Genomic DNA, 21,701 nt, shown 5'->3' with positions numbered 1-21,701 from the left:
CCTGCCTGAGAGGCGTTACAAAGATGGCCGCCAAGTGAAATTACTTGTCTTAAAGAGATTTTGGCAATATCCAGTTGGCCACTATGCCACATTCATGTCATCTTTACTGTGGTGTATGTAAAATTAGTGTTACTTTGTCTGCACCGGCACCAGCCATTTTTGACCGGCCAACAAAAAAAATCTATATTGGTCAACCTGTCAACTGCCTTGTTTCCTTATTATTAGACCTTAATATGTGAACAGCTCATTATTCTGTGCTACCTGACACTGCCTGTGCTGTAAGTGTGATTTGAAGAAGCATGTGTCCTGTTGCATACAGGTCAGGAGGCATAATTAAATGCATTAGTTTATGTTTAAAGTATTACTTTTTAATTCTCAACTGCATTAAATTAATGCAGTTAACTAATTCATAACTAATAAACCAGTTAAATAAGTAATTAACTAGTCAGGGCCAATTATAGAGGGTCTGAATGCTGAAACATTAGGCACTAACCTCTCTAAGTTAATAGTCCCACTCATAATCTTTAAATCATGACAATTTTTCATCTTTCATATGCAAATTATTCCTCAGAAATGGGCTGCATTCCCTATGGCTAAAGCCTATAAAACACTTCCACACTTTGATTATAAAGTGGTATCCCAGAAATCATCTGGCTCAGAGAGAGAGAGAGCGTGCCACCTATAATGCCTTGTGCCTTCACTTCTATTAATTAGTGTGCAGAAATCAAAAGGTTTGCATCTGATGTCTGAGAGAATTCAATTAGGAGGCAAATGCCCTTTTGTGTTATCGAGTTAGGAGCGGCCACACAGCTCAATATAATAACCTCCATATAGAGAAAGGACAAACAGAATACCCGAGGGCTCATTGAAGAGACCACTCTTTCCTGAGAGAGGGTGGTCCAAATGGCCTCCTCTCAAGCAAATGTCAACGATGCGCTTCCCATATGATACGGTGAACCGTATGCTCGGTTTCCATTATAAGCAGAGAATGAGCATCATGTCCATAAAATGATATAAATACATTATGGTTACAATTTATCATAACTTCCATTTAAAAAAAGTACTTTACATATAGTATTGGTATATTTAATATTTTCTACTTTTTTTCAAAGCACATATATTTGGCACATATGGCATTACAACCTGTGATTTTTCATATTCATGTGATTTTGTTTTACATACATTCTCACATTTTCTCACAACTTCTCGACAAATCTTCTCACATTTGCAAGAGTAAATGTGTTCTGGTGTTCTTTCCTCTGCTGTTTTGTTGCTCTGAAATTACTGACTTTACCATTGAATGGGGCGGACTATGAAAAGCAAAATGCATTCTTGCTAATGCTTTATAGTTTTATTATACCATTGGAACAAACAATAACTTGAACACTAGAACAAAGCCAAAGAAAACCTTCCATTTGGCAGCTTGCTTAATGAATTCATGAACTGGATATACCATGAAATAAAACACAACAAATCTTCTAAAGTGTCTTCTCTGGCTACAAGATAAAAAATATCATACATGGAGAACACTGCAATTCCGTTCACAAGAATAACTCTTATTAACCAGTTACGAGTTTTCATATCAAATCATTCTTGCAAATTATTCCTTGAGTGCACAAGTGGATACTGAATTAAAATCCCATTCAGTTACCAAACTAAGCTAAAAAACATTAAAATGTTACAAAACAATATTTTTGTTTCTAGTTAAGAACAGCTATAATTTAGATTATATAGGAAACATTGAATTAGGTTTAGGTAATAAACCTTAATGTTTACTTTATGCCACTGATGATACAAAGTACATTCCAAGCTAAAAGCACAACAATATTAGAACAATAATGCCAGTTTTTGTGTTTAAAGGACTATGCTTTAATTTTTCGCTTGTCATTATTCTTTATAGATATCAGGTATGGAAGTCAGTAGAGGGAAGGATTATTGTTACTAGATCCCATTTGCAAAGTGATTCTTCTCGTATGTCTCCACATATAACATAACATACACCTTGTGGATTGCAATATTAATACCCGACTGTTTCCCTGAGCCTTACCTTGTCCTTGTCCTCCACCAGGTCTGTTAGCACATCATCAGGGTCAAGAATACCCCCGTCACAGTATTCAACATGGTGGGTTCGTACCAGGAAATCTCCCTCCTATAAAACAAAGTATCAGTGTGAATTATCAGCAATACAACATGTGTATTGACCTCAGACTTGTCAGTTAACCAGGTTTCCCACAGTGATGTCTAAACTGTAACAATGCTCTATAAATGCAATGGCTTGAGTCTGCCCATCAGGGCTAACAATACTCTGTGTGTCTTTGCTCACATCAGAGCAGTGTGTATCAGGACACTCTTGGCTCGTTTCTACTGAGCGGTGCGGTACGGTACGGTACAGTTCCGTACGGTACGCAATTATTTGCGTTTCCACTGTCAAAAGTTGTGAATGGTACCAAAAAGCCGAACCGTACCGTACCACGTTTTGGGTACCCTTCCGTTGGGGTACCTAGCACAGTGGTACGGTACTAAAAGGTGGAGCTAGACTCACTGCAGAACGTTGATTGGTTGACAGAGTATTGTCACTTGCGCGTGCTACAAGGGCATTAGAAGCGCCATTTTTAAATATACACTTGAAATATAATACTACTATTATTGTGTCACGAAATGTAGTTTTAAGAGTTTTTCAGGCGAGAATGTAGATTTTTAAAGCTCAAATCTGTGGTTTATTTATAGATTTATGATAATTTGACTGAGATCCATTCCAAGCAATCACCGGGCGCTCGGCGCTCATGTACCCCGCCTGGAACAGCCTTTCCTCGGCTAGTCGTTCTGATGTTTACCGCTGACTCTGACGTCTCTGTAGTGGTTAAACATGAGATATAATTCGTCTTGTATAGACCTAACAGGCGATCTTTGGTCTTGTGAATCTATAATTCGTTCCCTGGCCAACAGTTTTGACAGATTCATATATTTGAGTGCTGAATTTGTATATTTGACTGAATTGTTTGTTTCATGTTATTAAAGCTTTACTGTATAGCTTTTTGTACCTTTTACTTATACTTTTATAATGGCTATTATCGATAAAACTGAAATTTAACAAAAAGAGATAGGGTTGAGTTTTGTCATTTTTTATTTTATTACAAGATCATCTGTAATGTTATTTATTGCAACATTTGTACCAATGCACATGTTACCTGGAATATGTTTAATATTTTTAAATTTGAACGAAAAGAGGCAGGGTTGCGTTTTATATTTAGTTTTGTTATAAATATAGGCTACCGTACATACATGCAGTGCCTGAACCACATTTGTGTGCTTATGTTTAAAATGTATTTAAATGAAATCGAAAAGAAGCAGAGTCGTGTTTTATAACATATTTCGTTTTATTGTTGCCTAAAAGGTACATACGGAGATAACCGGAGTAGCAGAGCGAGCTGAGTGGCGCTTTCAAGAATACGCTGTTCCATTAGCGGAATTACTGGACTCGCTTCCTCGGGAGTCATTCTCCTAAGTCGGACTTTGCGTAGGCTACTTGGTATTGAGAAACGTGTAATGCCGGCACTTGTTTCTTGTGACAAACATGCCAAGAAGCAAGATCTGCTGTATGTCATCCATTGTTGTTTACTATGTCGCTTTCTTCTTCGCGCGAAAATGACGTCGATCGCTTCTTTCCGGCAAACACCACGCCTATCAAGTAAGGGTACTGTTGGCGGTGGAAACGCTGGCCGGATCATGGTTTATCGACCTGAACCGTACTGTACTGCACCGCTCAGTGGAAACCAGCCATCTGATGAACAAGCAGCACTTGTTCATCAGTCTTTCATCGTCTTTCATTGTTATAGTGCTAGTCGTCCCACACAACTCCTCTACAGCTGGAGTTCTACAAGGGGAGTGCCACAAGGCTATATCATGAGCCCAAAGGACTTTTCTGATTAATGCTGACAAAAACACAAAGCAGAACACATTAACATCCACATATCATCAAACCCTTGTGAGTTCACAACCTGTTCTACCAGGGCCCAGAGACTGGTGTGATGTTACTCAAATCTGAACTCCAAATGTCAACTTAAGCTTATGCCAAGAAGTGAAGAATAAACAAGACATCTGCACAACAAATGGCTTAATTCTTTCTTGCGCCTGATCTTATGTCATTACATTTCAGTTTTTGGCTGCATTCATGCTGCGGGCTCACTTAACACAATACAACTTAGAGTTGATTGATTTCAGGCAATGCCATGTAGAAAAGTACAGGAAATAGTAGTGGGAGGTATGTTGTGCTTAAACTGTGTTTGCCTTGGCTTGGAGTAACTGTAAAACTTCATTGATAGAGTGAAACATGACTTTGATATGGGCCTACCCGGTTGCAGGACGGCAGAGCTGTCAGCTCTCAACAGACAAACTGAGATTGTGTGTATGAGTCATACATTTACACAATGTTCATTTAAAAGCCAAGTCACTCAGCACTACAGAAAAACAGTCACCAGATTTGACCTTCTCTCAGTACATACTGACATACATGAGCACAAACATGACTTAGATAAATATATAATATCTTTAACATAATGGAGATAAATAAAACTAGATCTCTTGGATAGTAGACCAAACCTACAGCTCCAATCAATGTTGCCCTAAAAAGGCAAACGATTGGCCATTACCATACTGGATGATATGATGGCTCAAAGACAAATGGCGGATGCACTAATTGCAGGTATTTATAATATGTTAAATTGACTCCTTTTGCACTCAGGAGCTAATGCTTTCAAGAATGAGAATGCAAATATATTTTGCGAATAATTTGAACTGATCAGGTGAAAGGTTAGCATACTTTAGTTTCAACTCTCTTCAAATACTGACTAACAAGTGAGCTAATGTAGACCAAATTTCTTGGAAACAGTATGCTTCAACACCTGTCATAATCATTATCTAAATAAGCGTATGCTTCAGTATTGTTGCTGTGAAACAGCAGTCTAATTACCAAGTTAACAGTCTCGAGAACATTTGAATAAGTTTGAGAAGTAAATTAAATAAATGCAGCACAAAGAAGAGCATATCACGTAACAATAACTTTTTGAAAAGATTTATATGTTATATCACTGCTGTGACATTTGTTATGGGGTTTAAATTTAGATGTATTTGAGTTTTGTCCAACTGTGTGTCTGTGTCTGTTCTTTTTAAGAATATTTTCACAACAATAGTCATTAGTTGCATAAAAGTATACTGTATTTTAAACAAGACACTCTCTGCATGAGATTTATCCAAAAAAAAAAGTATTTTCTCTTGTTGCAATCGACATTTTTGCTCACGCTTTAAGCATAAACCAAAATGGCAATGTAACAAGAAAAAATGCAATTATATTCCAGACAGATTTTCTGTGTTAATAATTTATGCAGTTTTGCTGCTCAGAATGTTTAAAAATTTTACTAAAAAAGACTAAAGAAAAACAGAGAAATAACAAGAAAGTCATTTTTCATACATAGCATGACAAAACAATACTCCAGCAATAAAAAAAAATGGCACAACCACATATATTATCTTCTCCAGCTTTACAATGATGTCCCTTTAGGCATTTAGAGGTTTACTAAGTCAGTTTTCTAAAAGTCCAGATTTTTCATCATCACCATACATATTTATGCCGACTGACACTTGTTCCATATTCTGCTGTCTCTTCTATGGCAGCGGTGTCATCTTAAAATACTAAAGAACCCCCAATGCGTCACAAAAAGCTTGTATTTCACTCAAACAATAAAACCATGACACTGGAACCCATATGACCTCATCTCACACAACCCATGAGCAAAATGACATTTGACAGTGAATGCACCTGTTTAATCATGATTTCACCTAAATGAGCCCTGAGCTTTTGAACACTAGCAGTGAGGCAGGGTGAATGAGGGTGAGATGAAGGCCATGAGCCTGGCAGTTTCTGGCATTCAACAAAGGGCGACAGTGTGCCAGTCTATGGGAATAATGCTGTATTACATGCCACATTAAGGCCTATTCCCAGCTATGAGAACATTGAATGAGGATACGTGTGTAGCGAGAGATACCGAGGCTGCGCTGTAATGAAACGATGGAAATCTCTGGAACATTTTGCCATTTTTACCCTGATGACCGTGAGCAGTGGGGTTCCTGCCGTATTTCTATGATTGCTTTTGTTTGTGCAGGATCCATTACCAAGCCTAACATCATTACCAGACTCATAAACAGTAATGATGATCATGATGGTGATGATAATGATGCAATAAGACGTTGTCCATCTCCGAGAAAGATCTTCCACCTCCGCACCGCATTCTTGCACATTCTGGTCAAATATGAAAATACCAATTTTGTTGTGAATTGAATTTAATAAACATACCATTTTCTGACCCACACCTCATTTTCTGTTATGGACCGTAATATTGCCTGAATGAAATGAGATACTTTTTATAAGGTAGCACAATTGAAATTAATATTTTCCAGGGCACAGAGTCCAATGTGAAGGGCCATGTATGCGAGTAATCAGTACTTAAATGAGTCTAAGAAATAGGCTAGAGGAAGAGTCCTTATCAGACAGTGTGTCTGGATTCCCAAGTCCTATTCAAGCATTGTGTTTGATAAATATCAGCAGTACTAATACAATAATCAGGAAACCAACCCACATTAATACACCATAGATAGACATGCACACAATTTCACTATCAAACACACACACACACATACATGCATACCTTTCCATCCCACAAGAATGGAGAACACGGTCTTATCCACAATACACAAGAAATGGCCAAAAGTATGTAGATACTACAGATGTGCAAAACAAGTTGACTAGTCGCTGGTTTGGCTAAATTAATAGTTGACTATCTTAAGGAGGCCAGTGAGATAAGTCTGGTTTCAGGTATGACTCCAATCGTAAATTACTCCTAGTCTATTTTCAGTGATTTGCTGCGTCCAAAATTGCATACTGTCTGAGTAAGTGCTACATTTGAATTTGAACCATTAAAAAAGTATGTTCTATTATAAATGTGGGTAGTATGAATGAAATTCGGACGTACTACATACTAGGGCTGGGTAAAAATATTGATTCATCAATGCATTGCAATTGCTTGTTTCTCAATTCAATATCGATTCATCAAATCCTATGAATCGATTCAGCCCACCGGCCAGTCGCGGCGCTGTGGCCAACACTCTAGTGAGAGCGTTCAGCGTTGTACAAGACGCGCTTTACCAAAACAGCAAGATGACGGACAGTAGCTGCACTCAGTTCAAGCCTGCACCACCATAGAACAACAATAAGTCTCCGTGAATCTCCCGCATATTGATAGCGGCTCCCTGATGTGCGCAAATTAGTTCAAATCTCCCGAAATCTAGAGATCGCGAGCTCCAAACCGCGTAGCGCACGCACGACAGAGAGGAAGCGAGCGAGAGTCCTTGTGTGTGTGTGCAAATGTGCGCGCGTGTGCCTCACGAAGCGCTTTTTTTTTATTTATAAGTATGCACATTTTGTGTTTGTTTACATTTCTTTTATAACTTGAATGTATAGGAAGAAAGAAATATACTTTCTATTACAGTTACAGTACATGCACTTTAGAGGTGTGTTAATAAAGCCCCTGTTTGTCACAGTTGTGGTTTGTATTGAACACATGTACAATATTGTACAGTTTGTTCTGCTAAATAAACCATGACAGGAAACATGCTGGGGTCAATTTGTTCTTAAACATTGGTAATACTGCACACATCATTTAAAAATATACTCAGGTACTTAATTACTTGTGTATTTAGCCTCAAGAATCGAAATAGAATCGAATTGTGAAATTCCTAACAATACCCAGCCCTACTACATATGTCATGACGTTATCACTGTCGGGTTTTATCAGTTGCGCTTCACTGCCATTCATAAATCCTCTCTCGTGGCCTTGTGGGTTAGTAAAGAGTCCATTGAATCTTGTCGGAAGTAGTATGTCATCCGGGTACTTTTCGCTTACAGTTTTTTTGCATACTATGCATTCAGACATACTACTCTGTTGGAGTACTGTTTTTTGCAAACCATATTGTAGGGAGCTATTCAATTTCGGACGCAGCAATTGTCACAGATAAAATGAAAGAAGCAAAGGAAGCATTCTGGAAGCAAAAGAACTTGTCAATGTGATAGCATATGCTTACAAAAAAAAACAAATTTGGTTCAAAAAGCAAAGCACAAAAACCCAAAACCCAATCCTAACCATAACAACAAACACTAAAATAAAACCCAAACACGGGCTAACTTTACCAGCCAAATTACACATTGTTTATTTGGTTTATTCTAAGAAATGTCTTCAAAGAGAGCACTATCCCTCCAACTGTCACAGAAAACAATGACTACAGACAAATAAAACCACAATGGCGGATGTGGATCCACGGAAAATAGCACATTAGGGTTCTGAGAGTGAGTTGTGCTGTCAAAACCACCTGAATCACTGAAGGCTGAACGGAGGTACTTCACAAGGACATCTTGAGGTAAAGGGGTAGTTTCCATCACAAACCACGCACCTAGCATGGGATGCTTCTCATTGAGAGCAGATGCTAACCGACTATGTCTCTGAGGCGAGGCATGCTAATTGTTTTCTTGCTGGCACAAGTCCAGGCTTTTCTATGTTATCAGCTGCTTTGGCAGCCAACTCAGCACTTGTGCATCTGGCATTCCTGAGCTTAATGAAAAAAAAGCAGCACAACTCCGGCCTACGTCTGCCTGGGTAATTAAGTGTCCCTTTTCAATGGCCTGATAACTTCCTGAGTGACTCCTAAGCACTTCCTCTACTTTGTCCCCCCCCCCCCCCCCCCCCTCCCCCCCTCTTGCTCGCTCTCAAACAACTTACTGCCTCTGAACAAAGGCTTCCAGACATGCTAAATATGTAGGACCTACAACTCAAGCACATTTCTTAGTCCGGAACATTCTTGAGAGTGCCGGCTGAAGATCACAGGCTTATTTTCTTTTCGCTTGAAACCGACATGTCCGGGTCAATGGAAAACACCTCATTGAATATAACAAAACACAAAGCAATACAGAAAGCGGAGGGCCGTAGTATGCATGCGGCAGAAATTAGACAGCAAATCCTCAAAGTGGTAACCACACTCTTTTCAAGAGATAGCTGATGTATGGCACCGTTTAAAAGGCTGAAGATTAGCGCAACGAAATATAGGGCATTTCTCGTTCACTTTAATCCTGAAACGCATTAAATGCATAATTACACAGCTGCAGGAAAATGTTTCAGATTAGCATAACAAAAAAAAAAAAAGAATGTGAGCTACTGAGACTTCAGTGGCGGAGCCGGAAATCTGGTAATTAACAACACTTCTCGTCTCTATCACGGGTGAGATTACTCACAGCCAAGCAGTTGTGCTCCAAGCTGTGAGAGCTAGCTAAGAGGTCGAACTGTCCACAAATATGAAACGCAGAGAGCAAGGCTACAGCTTAACCTCTATTAATTTACAGGCATTTGGACAAGTTGAGAGCCTCCAGTGCAACAAAGCCTACACACAATTATCCCATCCATAAAACTAGGCCAAAGTGAATGAGAAAACATTTGGTAGAGCAGTGATCTGCAACTGGTGGGTCATGACCCAATATGGTGGCAGGTTTGTTCTGGTCATTGACAGTGGGTGAAAACAATGCTCAATGCAAATAACCACTTAACCATGCAAAACAACTAGGCTTATCAACTTTTAAAATGGAGCACATACAGTTCCCTTATGCATTGTTGCTGATGTCAAAGGCCATATGATCATGTACAAAAAGTATTGCAAGGTAAAAAAATTAATACAATTCAAACTGTGTTTGCAATTGTTAACTTGATATTTAATATGAAATCTGGGTCCTGAAACAAAAGGAAAGGAATTTGCAAAACTATATTTCAAAACTGAAAAGTAATTGGGTTATATAAACAATTTATCAAGTAGTTGGTCATAATGAGGCTCTGTATAATTAGGTCAACATTCTTTGGGGGCGTTCTTGTGCTTACAGTGGACTATTCAAAAGTCCAACAGGAATGGTCTTGAAATTTATCATTAAACACATTCTTTTCCTAAACAAGCAGTGTTCTGCAGGGGAAAAAGTTGAGAGTTGCAGCTTTCATGAATGGGTTTACCAATGAATATTTGAGGCTTAGCCCAGACTGGGCGTATTTGTTGCCATGCTTTGATTAAAAACTGGACAGCTATACACTTTACAATTAAATGTTGACATGTTACATTTGCAAGGTATCATTTTAATTAAGTAAAACTTTTTTATTATTATAGATCAACCTAAAAATGCCCTGCTGACCGTTTCGACATCAGAAGTTTTCTTAAAAATATGGTAGCTAAAAAAAAGAACAAAGAAAGTTTGGCCCTTCAGGCTTTACGCATTCTGTAAAGAAATTAGTAGACTGTACATTCATACATCTTAAATATTTCTATGTTCTGGATCACTGTGCGTTGTGTTTGTTTCCTTTTTCTGTTTAGAAGATAACTGAGCCTTTAAATCTCCTTTGTAAATGCTTTACCAGGCATAAAGTCCTCACTTTAGATGAGCTCACAAAAATAGTTAACTGACCCACTACTAAATGCATTATAACTACCTTAATTATGAATTACAGTAGAAATACATGTTAATAAAGCATTTATTAACACACTAAGTAACTATTAATATATATCTGAAAAATAAGATGCATGAATGTACATTTAAGTAGTGTATTAATCATTTACTTACACTAAGTGATCTTATGAACCACTGACAACTCCTAAATAACTGGTTTGCAATACTTTATTAATGATCAATTTATAATTTCTAAATGAAGTATGAAAATACAATTATTAAACACATTATATATATACATGCTTATGCTTATATAGCCTATCAAGAATAAAGCATTTATAGAACTTTTTTATGAACTATTAATATCTATTAATGCTTTATAAATGATAACTGTTATTAACTGTTTACTAATGCTTAACTAATTATTAATAGCGTGCGGTTATTATAAAGTGTTAACGAATTATCGGTATCGGTCAAAATTTTCATATCGGTGCTATTGCTCATATCTAACTATTAGCCAGCCTATTCTTTCATTTAATAATACAAATGTCCTTTAAAACGTCTATAAATATATTAAACTAATCAGAGTTAAAACAAACACTTCAATGGTCCGCCGCTGATGGGCAATCTCAGTAAATCTGCATGAGTAATGGGTTTCACAGTGATCAACATTTCAAAACATTTCATGTTGTGAAATATTTCAAAACAACTAGCCTATGACGTAACGGAGCCTCGTTTACAAAATTCACGTGACTTTAGCAATTTGATGCACGCTCCGAACCGAAATCACTGATTTGCAACAAAAGATTTGTAAAGGTTTCGAAGCTTCATGAAGCAGTGCTTAGAAAGCACCCATCACTACCTATTAAAGTGCCAAGAGAAATAATCCACTACATTCCACAAACCGAAAATCCCCACTAACATGCTGAAATCTTGCTAATGTCCAAGCATTTCAAATAGATAATCAGAGGTAGTTAACTCATAATCACTAAGCTTTCTGATGTGATTAGATGAAGCCTTCCCAAAGTACCAGTAATTCAATAATTATGGATCCCAAAGGCTGAATTATAATTTACAGTAGAGACAGCACAGAACACAAGTACAAAAACAAGGTTTTGCAAAAGTGATGTCACAGCTTATGAATTTCTATCCATCAAACACTTCGTCAGAGCTTTCTCCAGCATGTAGGTGCCTTTGTCCATGGTAATGCAGCATGTCTATGGTAATCAATGAGTAAGCTATAAGACACAGCAACCCCAAATCATCCACGCATGTTCAGCAAAACTTCCCGACAAATACTGAATTGTACTGGCACTGAATTCAAGCTATATATTGCGTGGCAGAGCCGTGAAGTCCGTGAAAGGTTCAAAGACCACACTGATTGATGAGGGTGTTAGTATTCCTGCAAACATAATGCTCGGTTTGTTCTGCATTTTGTGTCGTAAGCGCAGAGACGTGATTTGTGAAGCCTCCCTGCATTCATGAATAAATGCAACATTATGATTATTAACTCTATTAATGAAACTTCAAGGGGAACCTGAAGGACATTAGTTACCAGCAGCTCCGAATCATACAGTCTCACAGGGAAAAGAACCAAGTAATGAAAACAATCTATCACAAAGATCGATTATACCGCCTTCTCAGTACTGACAAACCATACTGCGGTACAACGCTTCCAATCATAAACGGAACACAAGTAAACTTAATATTACAGCGCAGCATAGTACTATTCATGAAGCCAATACCATTATACATCATTGTGTGAGAGTGTGTAAATTGTGTGCACGCTTGCATGGACCCTCTTCCTTTTATTCTGGCTATTTAAATCGTAAAAAAAACGATTTTTTTTTTACTGTGTAAAAAAATTTTGTATCTTTGTTGCAACCACTGGTACTTTTTATATCAATACTAAATCAATATCTTAGGCTACAATAATGGTCCATGACTAGAGAAAATCTAGTTAATCTCCCATATTCTTAGAAATGTGTAATCGTGTTGGTGTCATAGTTTTGAAAAACTTTTATACAAATAAAAAAAAGTTTAAATTTAAAAAGAAAATGCTAAAAATGTCACGTGGAGTAACCATCAATGAAAAACGTGTTCCTTACACTTTGAATATTTCAGGAGACTTTTTGTTCTTTTGTTATGTTGGTTGCACCGCATGACTTTCATAGACAAATGTTTATTAATCAGCACTAGAGCAGTTTGGTTAAAATATTTTTTTTCAATTTCAGACATTAAAAACATGATAATCATTGGTGCAATTCACCGTATGGATAAATTACATTTGAATGTATTTTTGAACAAACTAAGACTATGTTCAGGATGCAGGTAAATGTGGCCATATGGTCATGTGACTCAGATCTGTTTATGTCTTGACAGTGTGAACAGTCATGGAATATTTGCAAGCATGGAATCTGATCTTTTCGATTCTGATTTGGGCCACTTCCACATGTGGTACTAAATATGATACAGGTCAGATGTTTTGCAATGCTACCTCAGTCTAAACAGTCATATTGGAATTCACGCAACTTTTACGTCATGGGATTCACATCAAAGATTTTACACCTGAACTTATCAAGACAGTTGTGAAAGGTAGTTAGGGAAGGAAAGCGAGAACAGTGACAGCATACAAGCAAAACATCACACATGTTTAAAAACTCTTATCTCTTTAAAACTTTTTTCACATCTTCATCTTTGTTTTTTATACTGCCTGTGCAAAAATTCGCTTGGCTTTCCCCGGCAGATCACACAATAAACAAGCGCGTAATCACCTACATTAATGTCCTCCGTGTTTATTTTCGTATGACGTCTTTTTATTGTTCTTTTGCGCATGCAGGTCAATTCAGGACCATGATCTGTTCACACTGGAATCTAATATTGGCCACATTTAAAACAACAATGTGAACAAAAACAAAAATCAGATCTCAACAATAAATGGGATTTATCCACTAAGGCTTGCAGTGTGAACATAGCCTAATAGATCCAGACTAGGGCTGGAACTGACAATTATTTTTCATTTTCAAAACGATTAATCTAACGATGATTTTTTTTTCCTGGTTAACCTATTGTTTATTTTCTAAATAGTCGATTAATCCTTTGGTTAATTTACCAATAAATAATAACCAATCATTTACCAATAAATAATAACCGTAACTAATCTACACATTAACTTTTATCTAATGATATTATTTAGAAAGATAAGGTTTATACTGTGTAGGCCTAATTAGGGAAAGTGTTTACTATGGCTGCGTTCACAGTCACTTTTAGGGATTTACAGTGCGAATTCTGAAATGATTTTTTTCATTCGGGAGATTAAAGTAGCAGCTTAAATGTGTTCATTCAACTGTTTGATCAAACAACTGAAGTTACAACTGAATTCTAACTAACCAACCATAGCAATAACGATAGCGACAGTATCAAGCATGGCCAGATATTGCGTGGGCCAGATATTTTTGTAATAATGGCTGATTTTCAGCATGCCCGGGAGTCGGCATCAATGTGAAACATAAACAGCACGACGAGTAGGGCTGCACAATTAATCGAATTTCTAATTGCGATTACGACTACGGATGCAACGATTACGTAATCGTTCAAAGCCGCGATTACAAAAGAAAATCCACTCTGCGTGTGTGTGTTTAGAGCATAATTATGTAATGAGAGGCGAATCACGACTACTTCAGAAAACCCAGCACAATATGACATACCAGGCAGTGACGTAAGTGTACGCTGAAATAAAAAGACTTTCACCTCAGAAAAACGGACTTTACTGTCCTGTCAGCCGTTATACTATACTGTGCTCGTAGCGCGCACTCTTCAATTGCACGCGCAAATGCGCGGGCTGTGTATCGCTTCACTGTATAAAGTGCAAAAGAAACTACGAGCATGCAACGTCATTACAATGTAAATTAATAAGTCACGAAATAAAAGTTAAATACCAATAAATCACGTGTTAGCTGAGAAGGATTTGCATGCAAGTATGATTTTCATTCTATTCACCAGAAGCTGTTTCATTAACAGTTCTTGTTAGTATTGTGTATTCACCATGGTAAAGTTTCCATAACCCCAAAATGCCACTTTATTTTCACTTTGTGTTATTTTTTATATTTTTAAATGGCTGTGGTGGCTCATATCAACATTGTATTAACAAAAACTAGTTTGGAAGTGCTATTTAATTGCTTTAGCATGGTCCTAATGTTTATCTATTAGTAGTCTTTACTATTAGTCATTCTTACAATTTATGTGTATGTTAAGTAAAGGGGGACAGTACTTGTGTGTGTTAACAATTTTTGTGTAAACATGTATTATAATACGCCTATATATATTCAATGTAAATTGTGATAATCGTAATTAATAATCGCAATTACAATTTCAAGGGAATAATCGGCAATTATGATTTTTGTCATAATGGTGCAGCTCTAACGACGAGTCAACGTTTTTCACTCAAATTGACTAATTTACGTAACTGACGTAAACGATTACATCAACGCGTCGTTCCAGCCCTAATCCAGACCAACAAAATGAGCATAATGTCAATGACCCTAAAGGTGCTTTCACATTTAAAGTTTCTCAGCGAAATTTCACAGTTGAAATCCAGTCATTCTAATAGGAATCTACACAAACAGGTTTCGAATAAGGGTGAAAAAAATCAAGATCGGAAATTAATCGATTCGTAAAATTTGTGTCAATGCCCAGCCCTGATATTTAGTACCTAACACTTTTCGGCCAGATCATAGAAACTCTGCAGGGGCCAAACAACAGACATTCACGCTGGCCTGGAAATGAGGCCCCAGAGACAGCAGCCAATCAGGATCCCTCAAACAGCTCCATCCATCCTCACTGAGGCCTCGTGTGTGTCACTAGCCCACGCGTCTATTCCCCTGAGACTAACAGCCAATAACACTGAGCTGATGGGAATAACAAACACACAAATAAAGTCTAGGCACGCACATATACATGTCTGAGAGAAAGGATGTGCCCATCCGAAATAAAATAAAAATCGCCTGAGCTTAGCTCGACACGCAGTGGCCCCTAAGAGTAAACGCCTGATAAGATCTCGCACATCGATTGCATACTAAAACCAAGCAATACCTCGATCCAACTGGCAATCTCTTGTCAGAGCCCTGACCTGCCAAATCCATCGCATAATATTACGATCTGATATGCGACGGGGTGCAATACGAGGCCACCGCCACCCCGGGTTTGATCACTAAACCAGCTTCGGTGCAAAACGCGAAGACCGTCTACCATCAGTCAAATTGACCATTCTAAAGACAAACCAATAACACAGTAAATTGTAAGGCGAGGAAGTCGCACAGCAATCTACGGGCTCATTTGGCCCCGCGGCTCCTGGAGCGTTGCAGGATGAAAAGCCTGTTGTTTATTAGGAGCCCATCTAAACCCTAATGCTCCGGGAGAGAGCCGAATCCACGTCCGCATCGGCCCAAGGGGGATTCGTGGGAGCCGGCGAAAATGGGTGCCACTCAAACTGATGTACTATTTAAATAATGAAGCTCAAGCAGCAATGAGGGAGATATCTGATGAGGGGGCAAGGGTCAGCGCTCAGGGGGGAGAACGCCTGCCACGTTTTAACTCTGATTTGCATTTATCACACAGAAAAAATTGGACATGGCGCATCTGCACCCGACTTCATAAAATCAGTTTTGCGGATTCCTGTCATCAGAGAAAGGCACTTATGAACCCTTTTTAAATGTTACAATAATAAGAGTGAAGGTCGACATTTCAGCTCCCATCAGGCTCAGAGCACGTGACTCACAGGTTTGAAATTAATGAATGAGGACTTTACAGTTCACTCAATCCCATAAGATAAAGCATACATTTTTGATCATCCTCTAATTAAATGCAAAACCAAATATTAAAAATTACAATAATGTAGCATGTGGTAATCCCACTGTGATTTTAGCTGTACTGTTAAAGTAAGGCTTAATTAGCAAATCTCAGAATTATTATTAACCTTTATAAAGATGAACAAGATGTGAAACAAAACACTTTAGGGCCTGAAGGACAAGTTCACCCAAAAATTAATCTTCTGTCATCATTTACTCATGTCATTCTTTGCCTTTTCTTTTTATTCAGTCTTGCGATATGGTTACCCATTTTAGGGTATGTTTACATGACAATGATGGTAGGGCTGTGCGATTAATCGTATTTCGATTTCGTCTTACAACGATTATGAAAACAAGATAATCAAGGTAAAACGATTATTTTGCAGCTGCCGCATTCTATCCAGCGCACTTTCCTACCTTTACAGCGGTGCGCTTTCGCTCCTCCCTAAGCCGAACTTAACATCCAAATCAGCCGAATAAGTGAGTGATGTAAAATATAGCCTACTGTTGCTAAACTGTGGGATGTACTTGATATTAAACAGTGTTATTAAAAGCGCATTAAGGCGCGAAAGAGACAGTGTTCCCTAGGCTGCCTCAAGTAGACATAAAGCGAAGTATACTATGGGCTTCAGATACCCAGCTAAACTGTCAAATAGCCTACACACAAATATGTCGAAATACCATTTTGGTACGTATCCTCGTAAACACAGTCGGTTACGTCTTAAGTGAATGTAAACATTTAAGAAAGCGTGTTCGAAATGCGTCTGTAACAGTAAATTGAATCCGTGCAGCTCTTAAAGTGACAGGAGCCAACATTAAAACACAAAGATAAAAGCCCTCACTGCTCTTGAATGAATAACTTTTGTTGTTTTAAATAAGGATTAGTCTATATTTAATGTATGCAGCAGTGTTATTTTACATTTGATTACATTATTCAATTTCTGCTGTAGGCTATTAGTTATCTGAATACCACTATCTTCCTTAAAAACCTAAAGCACTGTTTGATTAATTTGTATTTTTTTATTTGTATTTTTTTGTCGGTTTTGTTTGTAATTAGTTTCTTTGTTCTTATTTTATTGCTGACTGTTTCATTGTCTTTTGTAACTGTTTTGAGGAGGTTTTTATTTCTTACATTAACCAAGTATTAGTTTTTGCTGAAGTATCAATAATTGTGAAATTTCACTGTCATTTAAAATTACTCATATCATGAAATAAGACTTTGATGATATCACACACCAATAATCATGTTAAATAATTGTGGTTTCAATACTGACCAAAATAATCGTGCTTATGGTTTTAGCCGTAATCGAGCAACCCTACAATGATGTACTAAAAACGGTGTACATACATTTGACTTTTTTTTTTTGTGTACAGTACATACATTGTCAAATTTATCCCATTTCACACGGATCCACGAAAATGACAAAAAACGATGCATTATCCATGCAAGGCTAGTAGTTGGCGATGTCGCTTTGTAAAGAAACACTACATGGCTATAGACCAGGGCTATTCAATTCGTTTGGAATTGGGGTCAGTTCATGGAACTGAGGCAACGGACTGAAGCGTGCGTCCGAGTGAAGACAGAGAAAAAGAGAACACAGTATCCGCGCCACTGATCGCAGTGGCAATGAGCACTTTGATCCAAAACAACACATTTCAGCGCTAGATCGCCTCTTATTTAACAAACGAACTAAATTAATGCTCTGCTAGTTAACTGGAGATTTTTTATTTATTTGTATTGGTACATTCCTGCCGCGAGAATTTTCAAAAGTGGTGGGGACAATATCGACCTTAGCAAAAAATTTCCCACCCGCAAATTACACCTAAAGCCTAGTTCACACTACATGATTTTAAGCCCGATTTTAGCCCGATTTAAGCCCGATTTGCAAATCGTTGAGCTCGCCGACAGGTCAGGGTGTTATCGCGTGCAAATCGCGAGGGATTAGCGGGCGATGAACGCTCGCCAATCTGTTAGTATGAAAGAGCCAACAACGCATCAAAGACGCTCGCAGACGCGTCGCCGAGCCTACAAAAATATCTAGCATGCTAGATATCCAGAGCTGTCGCACGACTCAATCTCACTGATGTCATGAGCAACAGCCAATCAGAGCAAGGCATGGGTTGAGGTCACCGGGTAAATACACGATTTTTGCCGTCAGCCAAACATAAACATGCAGCTACATCTCCGATATAAACATGCTGTACTCACCTCCAACTCTCTCTGTAGCACAGACAATCCCTGCTGTTCACGTATGCGGATCCACTCGCCCATACTCTCTTATTTTTTCTTTTTTTGCGTTTTTTTCTCAGAGCAAATCATCGCGCAAACAGTTTTCAGCACTAGTTTCTGTCTGACGTCCACATTCGCGGCCGTGTTTGTGTTCTTCTTCGGCGCGCGTGCGGGTTCGCCTCATTTCCGGTTCGTTTTATCGCGTGATTTTTCGTGACAAAACGTGGTTTGTAGACAAGATAGAATTGTTGGGTGACAGATTTGTTGTCAACTCGTGTAGTGCGTTGCCTCCTGTTGCGGATCAATCACGTTGTGTCGTGTGGTGTGAACAGCTCAACAACTTGGACACTCCTGATTTCACAGAGAGCAAGTCATGTAGTGTGAACCCCACAGTTCAGCCCAACGTTTTAAAATCATGTAGTGTTAACTAGGCTTAAAGGGCCGGTACAAAATCCCTCAGGGGCCGGACCCGGCCATGGGGCCGCCAATTGAATAGCCCGCCTATAGACTGAACACATGATACACATGTGCATGACGTCACTGTTTTCACAAATTTGTGTTTTTTTTGTTTACATGGAGATGATAACGGTATCGTTTTCAAAAACGCGCAATTTGAAACACGTTTTCAAAAGATTGTGTTTTTAGGCCCCCAAACTGCCAAATCGCAGAAAAAGTTTTACGTTTTTAGTTGAGAATGGTGTAGTGTAAACAGCCCCTTAATGAACAAGCTGTACTTTTTTTGAAATAAATCAATACTTATATTCGAAAGGATGCATTAAATTGAATAAATTGACAGTAAAAACTTTTATACTGTTAAAAATATATACATTTCAAATAAATGCTGTTCTTTTAAATTTTCTATTCAGAAAAAAAATGTATTACAATTTCCAGAAAAAAAATATTAAGCAGCAAAATTTATAATAATAAGAAATGTTTCTTGACCAGCAAATCAGCATATTAGAATGATTTCGGAAGGATCATGTGACACTGAAGACTGGAATAATGATGCTGAAAATTACATTACATTTTAAAATTGATTTAAAATATATTAAAGTAGAAAACAGTTATTTGAAATATTAATAATATTTCAAAATTTGATTTTGATTTTTTTACGTTTTTAAAATGCAGTCTTGGTGAGCATAAGAGAGTTCTTTCAAAAGCATTAAAAAACATTTTATTTTTTATAATGATGGTAAAGCATTTTGAATTATACATTTTTGGATATCCTTGGACTCCGCTGTATTCCGTAAATCTTATTAAAGCACATTCAAACTTGGTCTATTCATCTCCTGTTGTGTTTCATTAAATAAAGCAAATAAAGCAAATTTTGATAATAATGCGTTACTCACTTGCTCTAGTAGTTTTCTGTATCTCTGGGTGGCTTGCTGAATGAGATCTCGCACTGTCCATCCTTCCTTACATGGGACAACAACACCGGTCCTTCCAAAACTCACTGTCACTTTCATTTTTAATCCAGAAAGGGGACGAATCCAGATGTGTCCCTAAACAAACTCCAGCCGGAGCAGCAGGAGCAGCAGGTGTGTGTGTGTGTGTGTGTGTGCTTGTGTATCTTCAGCCAGGCTGCACACTGCTTTTCTGCATCAAACTTTACTGCTTCAAACACGGCATTATACTATAGAAAGAAAAACAAATACTGTAAGTAAAACAAATAAAATCAGATGTTGTAGTTAGATGTTTACTAACTAGGAAACAGTGTTTACTAAACTGTTTAATAAAACAGCATGGATAGATAGCTACAGTGCGTTGAATAGCAACAGCTGGTGGGAAAGTTAAACAGAGTCGGTGCACTAATAACGATGTAAATACATTTTCGGCGAGGTTTTATTATTACAGTTACAGATGAGAGTGGTTAGTGTCCCGTTGACTTAACGTTACTGAACTCAGATGGCTAACGGTTAGCTCTGATGCCAACACTTTCACTTTTTTAACTCACCGCAAACTCGTAAAACATGAAAATGCACCGAAATCAAACGTTAAGCACGTATAAATTACATTTGCGTGTATTTCGATTTCATATCAAACCTGGTTTGCACTTACTTGGCATATTTTGGAGTGGCGAGAAGGTTAGCGGCAAAAACTTTGGCGAAGTGTTGTTGAATACCCTCACAAATCATGCAGTCACGCTGTCTTTATACAATTACCCACTTTATCGATGATCCGCGGGACAAACGAGCATTTACTAAAGACACTGAACATGTGTGGATGGCGTTTGCATCAGTATTTTGCCCGGATGGAGTTGCGCCATTCCTAAAGTTCCCGAGCAGCCTCCAGCAGTGTTATCCCAACATACAGAGCGGGGCCACACAACTTTATTAAAGGGCCAGAACACATCTGCTCATGGACCACTGCAAGACACTCATATGCTAACTATTGTTATAATACCAACATTATGTAGCTACACATTTTATATGTGCCTGGATCACTACAACACTGTGATGTTTCTAAATGTAACAATGAGCCATATCCTACTTATTTTTATGCTAACAAATAAATAAAATGAGGATAAATCCATAAACCAGTAAATAAATAAACAGCATGGGTAAAAAAACATTAAATTAAATAATAAATAAATAAATAAAATGGGTCTTGTTGAATAAATAAATGAACAAACAGCATGGGTAACAAATAAATAATAAAATAAATACATGAAATAAAATAAATAGGTCTTGTCTTCTGATTACGCCATGTTAAAGTCACCATGAAATATTTTGATGAATATTTCAGTATGTATTATAAATGATAAATGACATCATTATTTATTTATTTTTTAATTCATGTGCAATCGTAATCTTCAATCAAAATAACTTCCCCTGCCTCTTGAGGCACAATCTCCATTCACCTCATTTATGAGTATTTTAGGAACGTCAAGATGTGCATAAATTCTATAACTGTGCATAGAATAAGTACTATGCGCTCAATTGAGGCATTTTTTACACTTTTAAATTTTTTATCTGATAAGAAGACATGCGCGTTAACTAAGATGGAAACAGATTTACTGAATAAATCCCTTGATGCGCAACAAAAAAAAAAACCTTTGTGGCTTTGCCTCAACAGTGAATGTGATTGGATAACTGGACTAACC

General features: G+C 37.7%; 1 protein-coding gene across 5 annotated transcripts in view; it reads right to left on the bottom strand.

The window, feature by feature from the left end:
* The window catches only part of pard3bb (par-3 family cell polarity regulator beta b), a 343,528-nt gene extending 322,590 nt beyond the window's left edge, over window positions 1-20,938 (bottom strand). For 4 of the 5 annotated variants that reach the window (XM_077216355.1, XM_077216356.1, XM_077216358.1 and 1 more), the window contains exons 1-3: window positions 20,657-20,914; window positions 19,948-20,231; window positions 2,048-2,149 (exon numbers count right to left, since the gene is read on the bottom strand). In XM_077216355.1, the coding sequence (XP_077072470.1) occupies window positions 2,048-2,149; window positions 19,948-20,064 (219 nt within the window). In that variant the 5' untranslated portion in view covers window positions 20,065-20,231; window positions 20,657-20,914. Of the gene's footprint in view, window positions 1-2,047; window positions 2,150-19,947; window positions 20,232-20,656 lie in introns of all 5 variants that reach the window. The other variant, XM_077216357.1, reaches the window with a different exon arrangement.
* Between the last annotated feature and the right edge of the window lie 763 nt (window positions 20,939-21,701).

This window comes from Siphateles boraxobius, unplaced genomic scaffold (genome assembly GCF_051911475.1).
Source record: "Siphateles boraxobius isolate OS27281-9 unplaced genomic scaffold, OSU_SipBor_1 7, whole genome shotgun sequence".
Taxonomy (NCBI): Eukaryota; Metazoa; Chordata; class Actinopteri; order Cypriniformes; family Leuciscidae; genus Siphateles; species Siphateles boraxobius.
The sequence above is the reverse complement of the archived record's forward strand: the minus strand, read 5'-3'. Positions and strand labels throughout refer to the sequence as shown.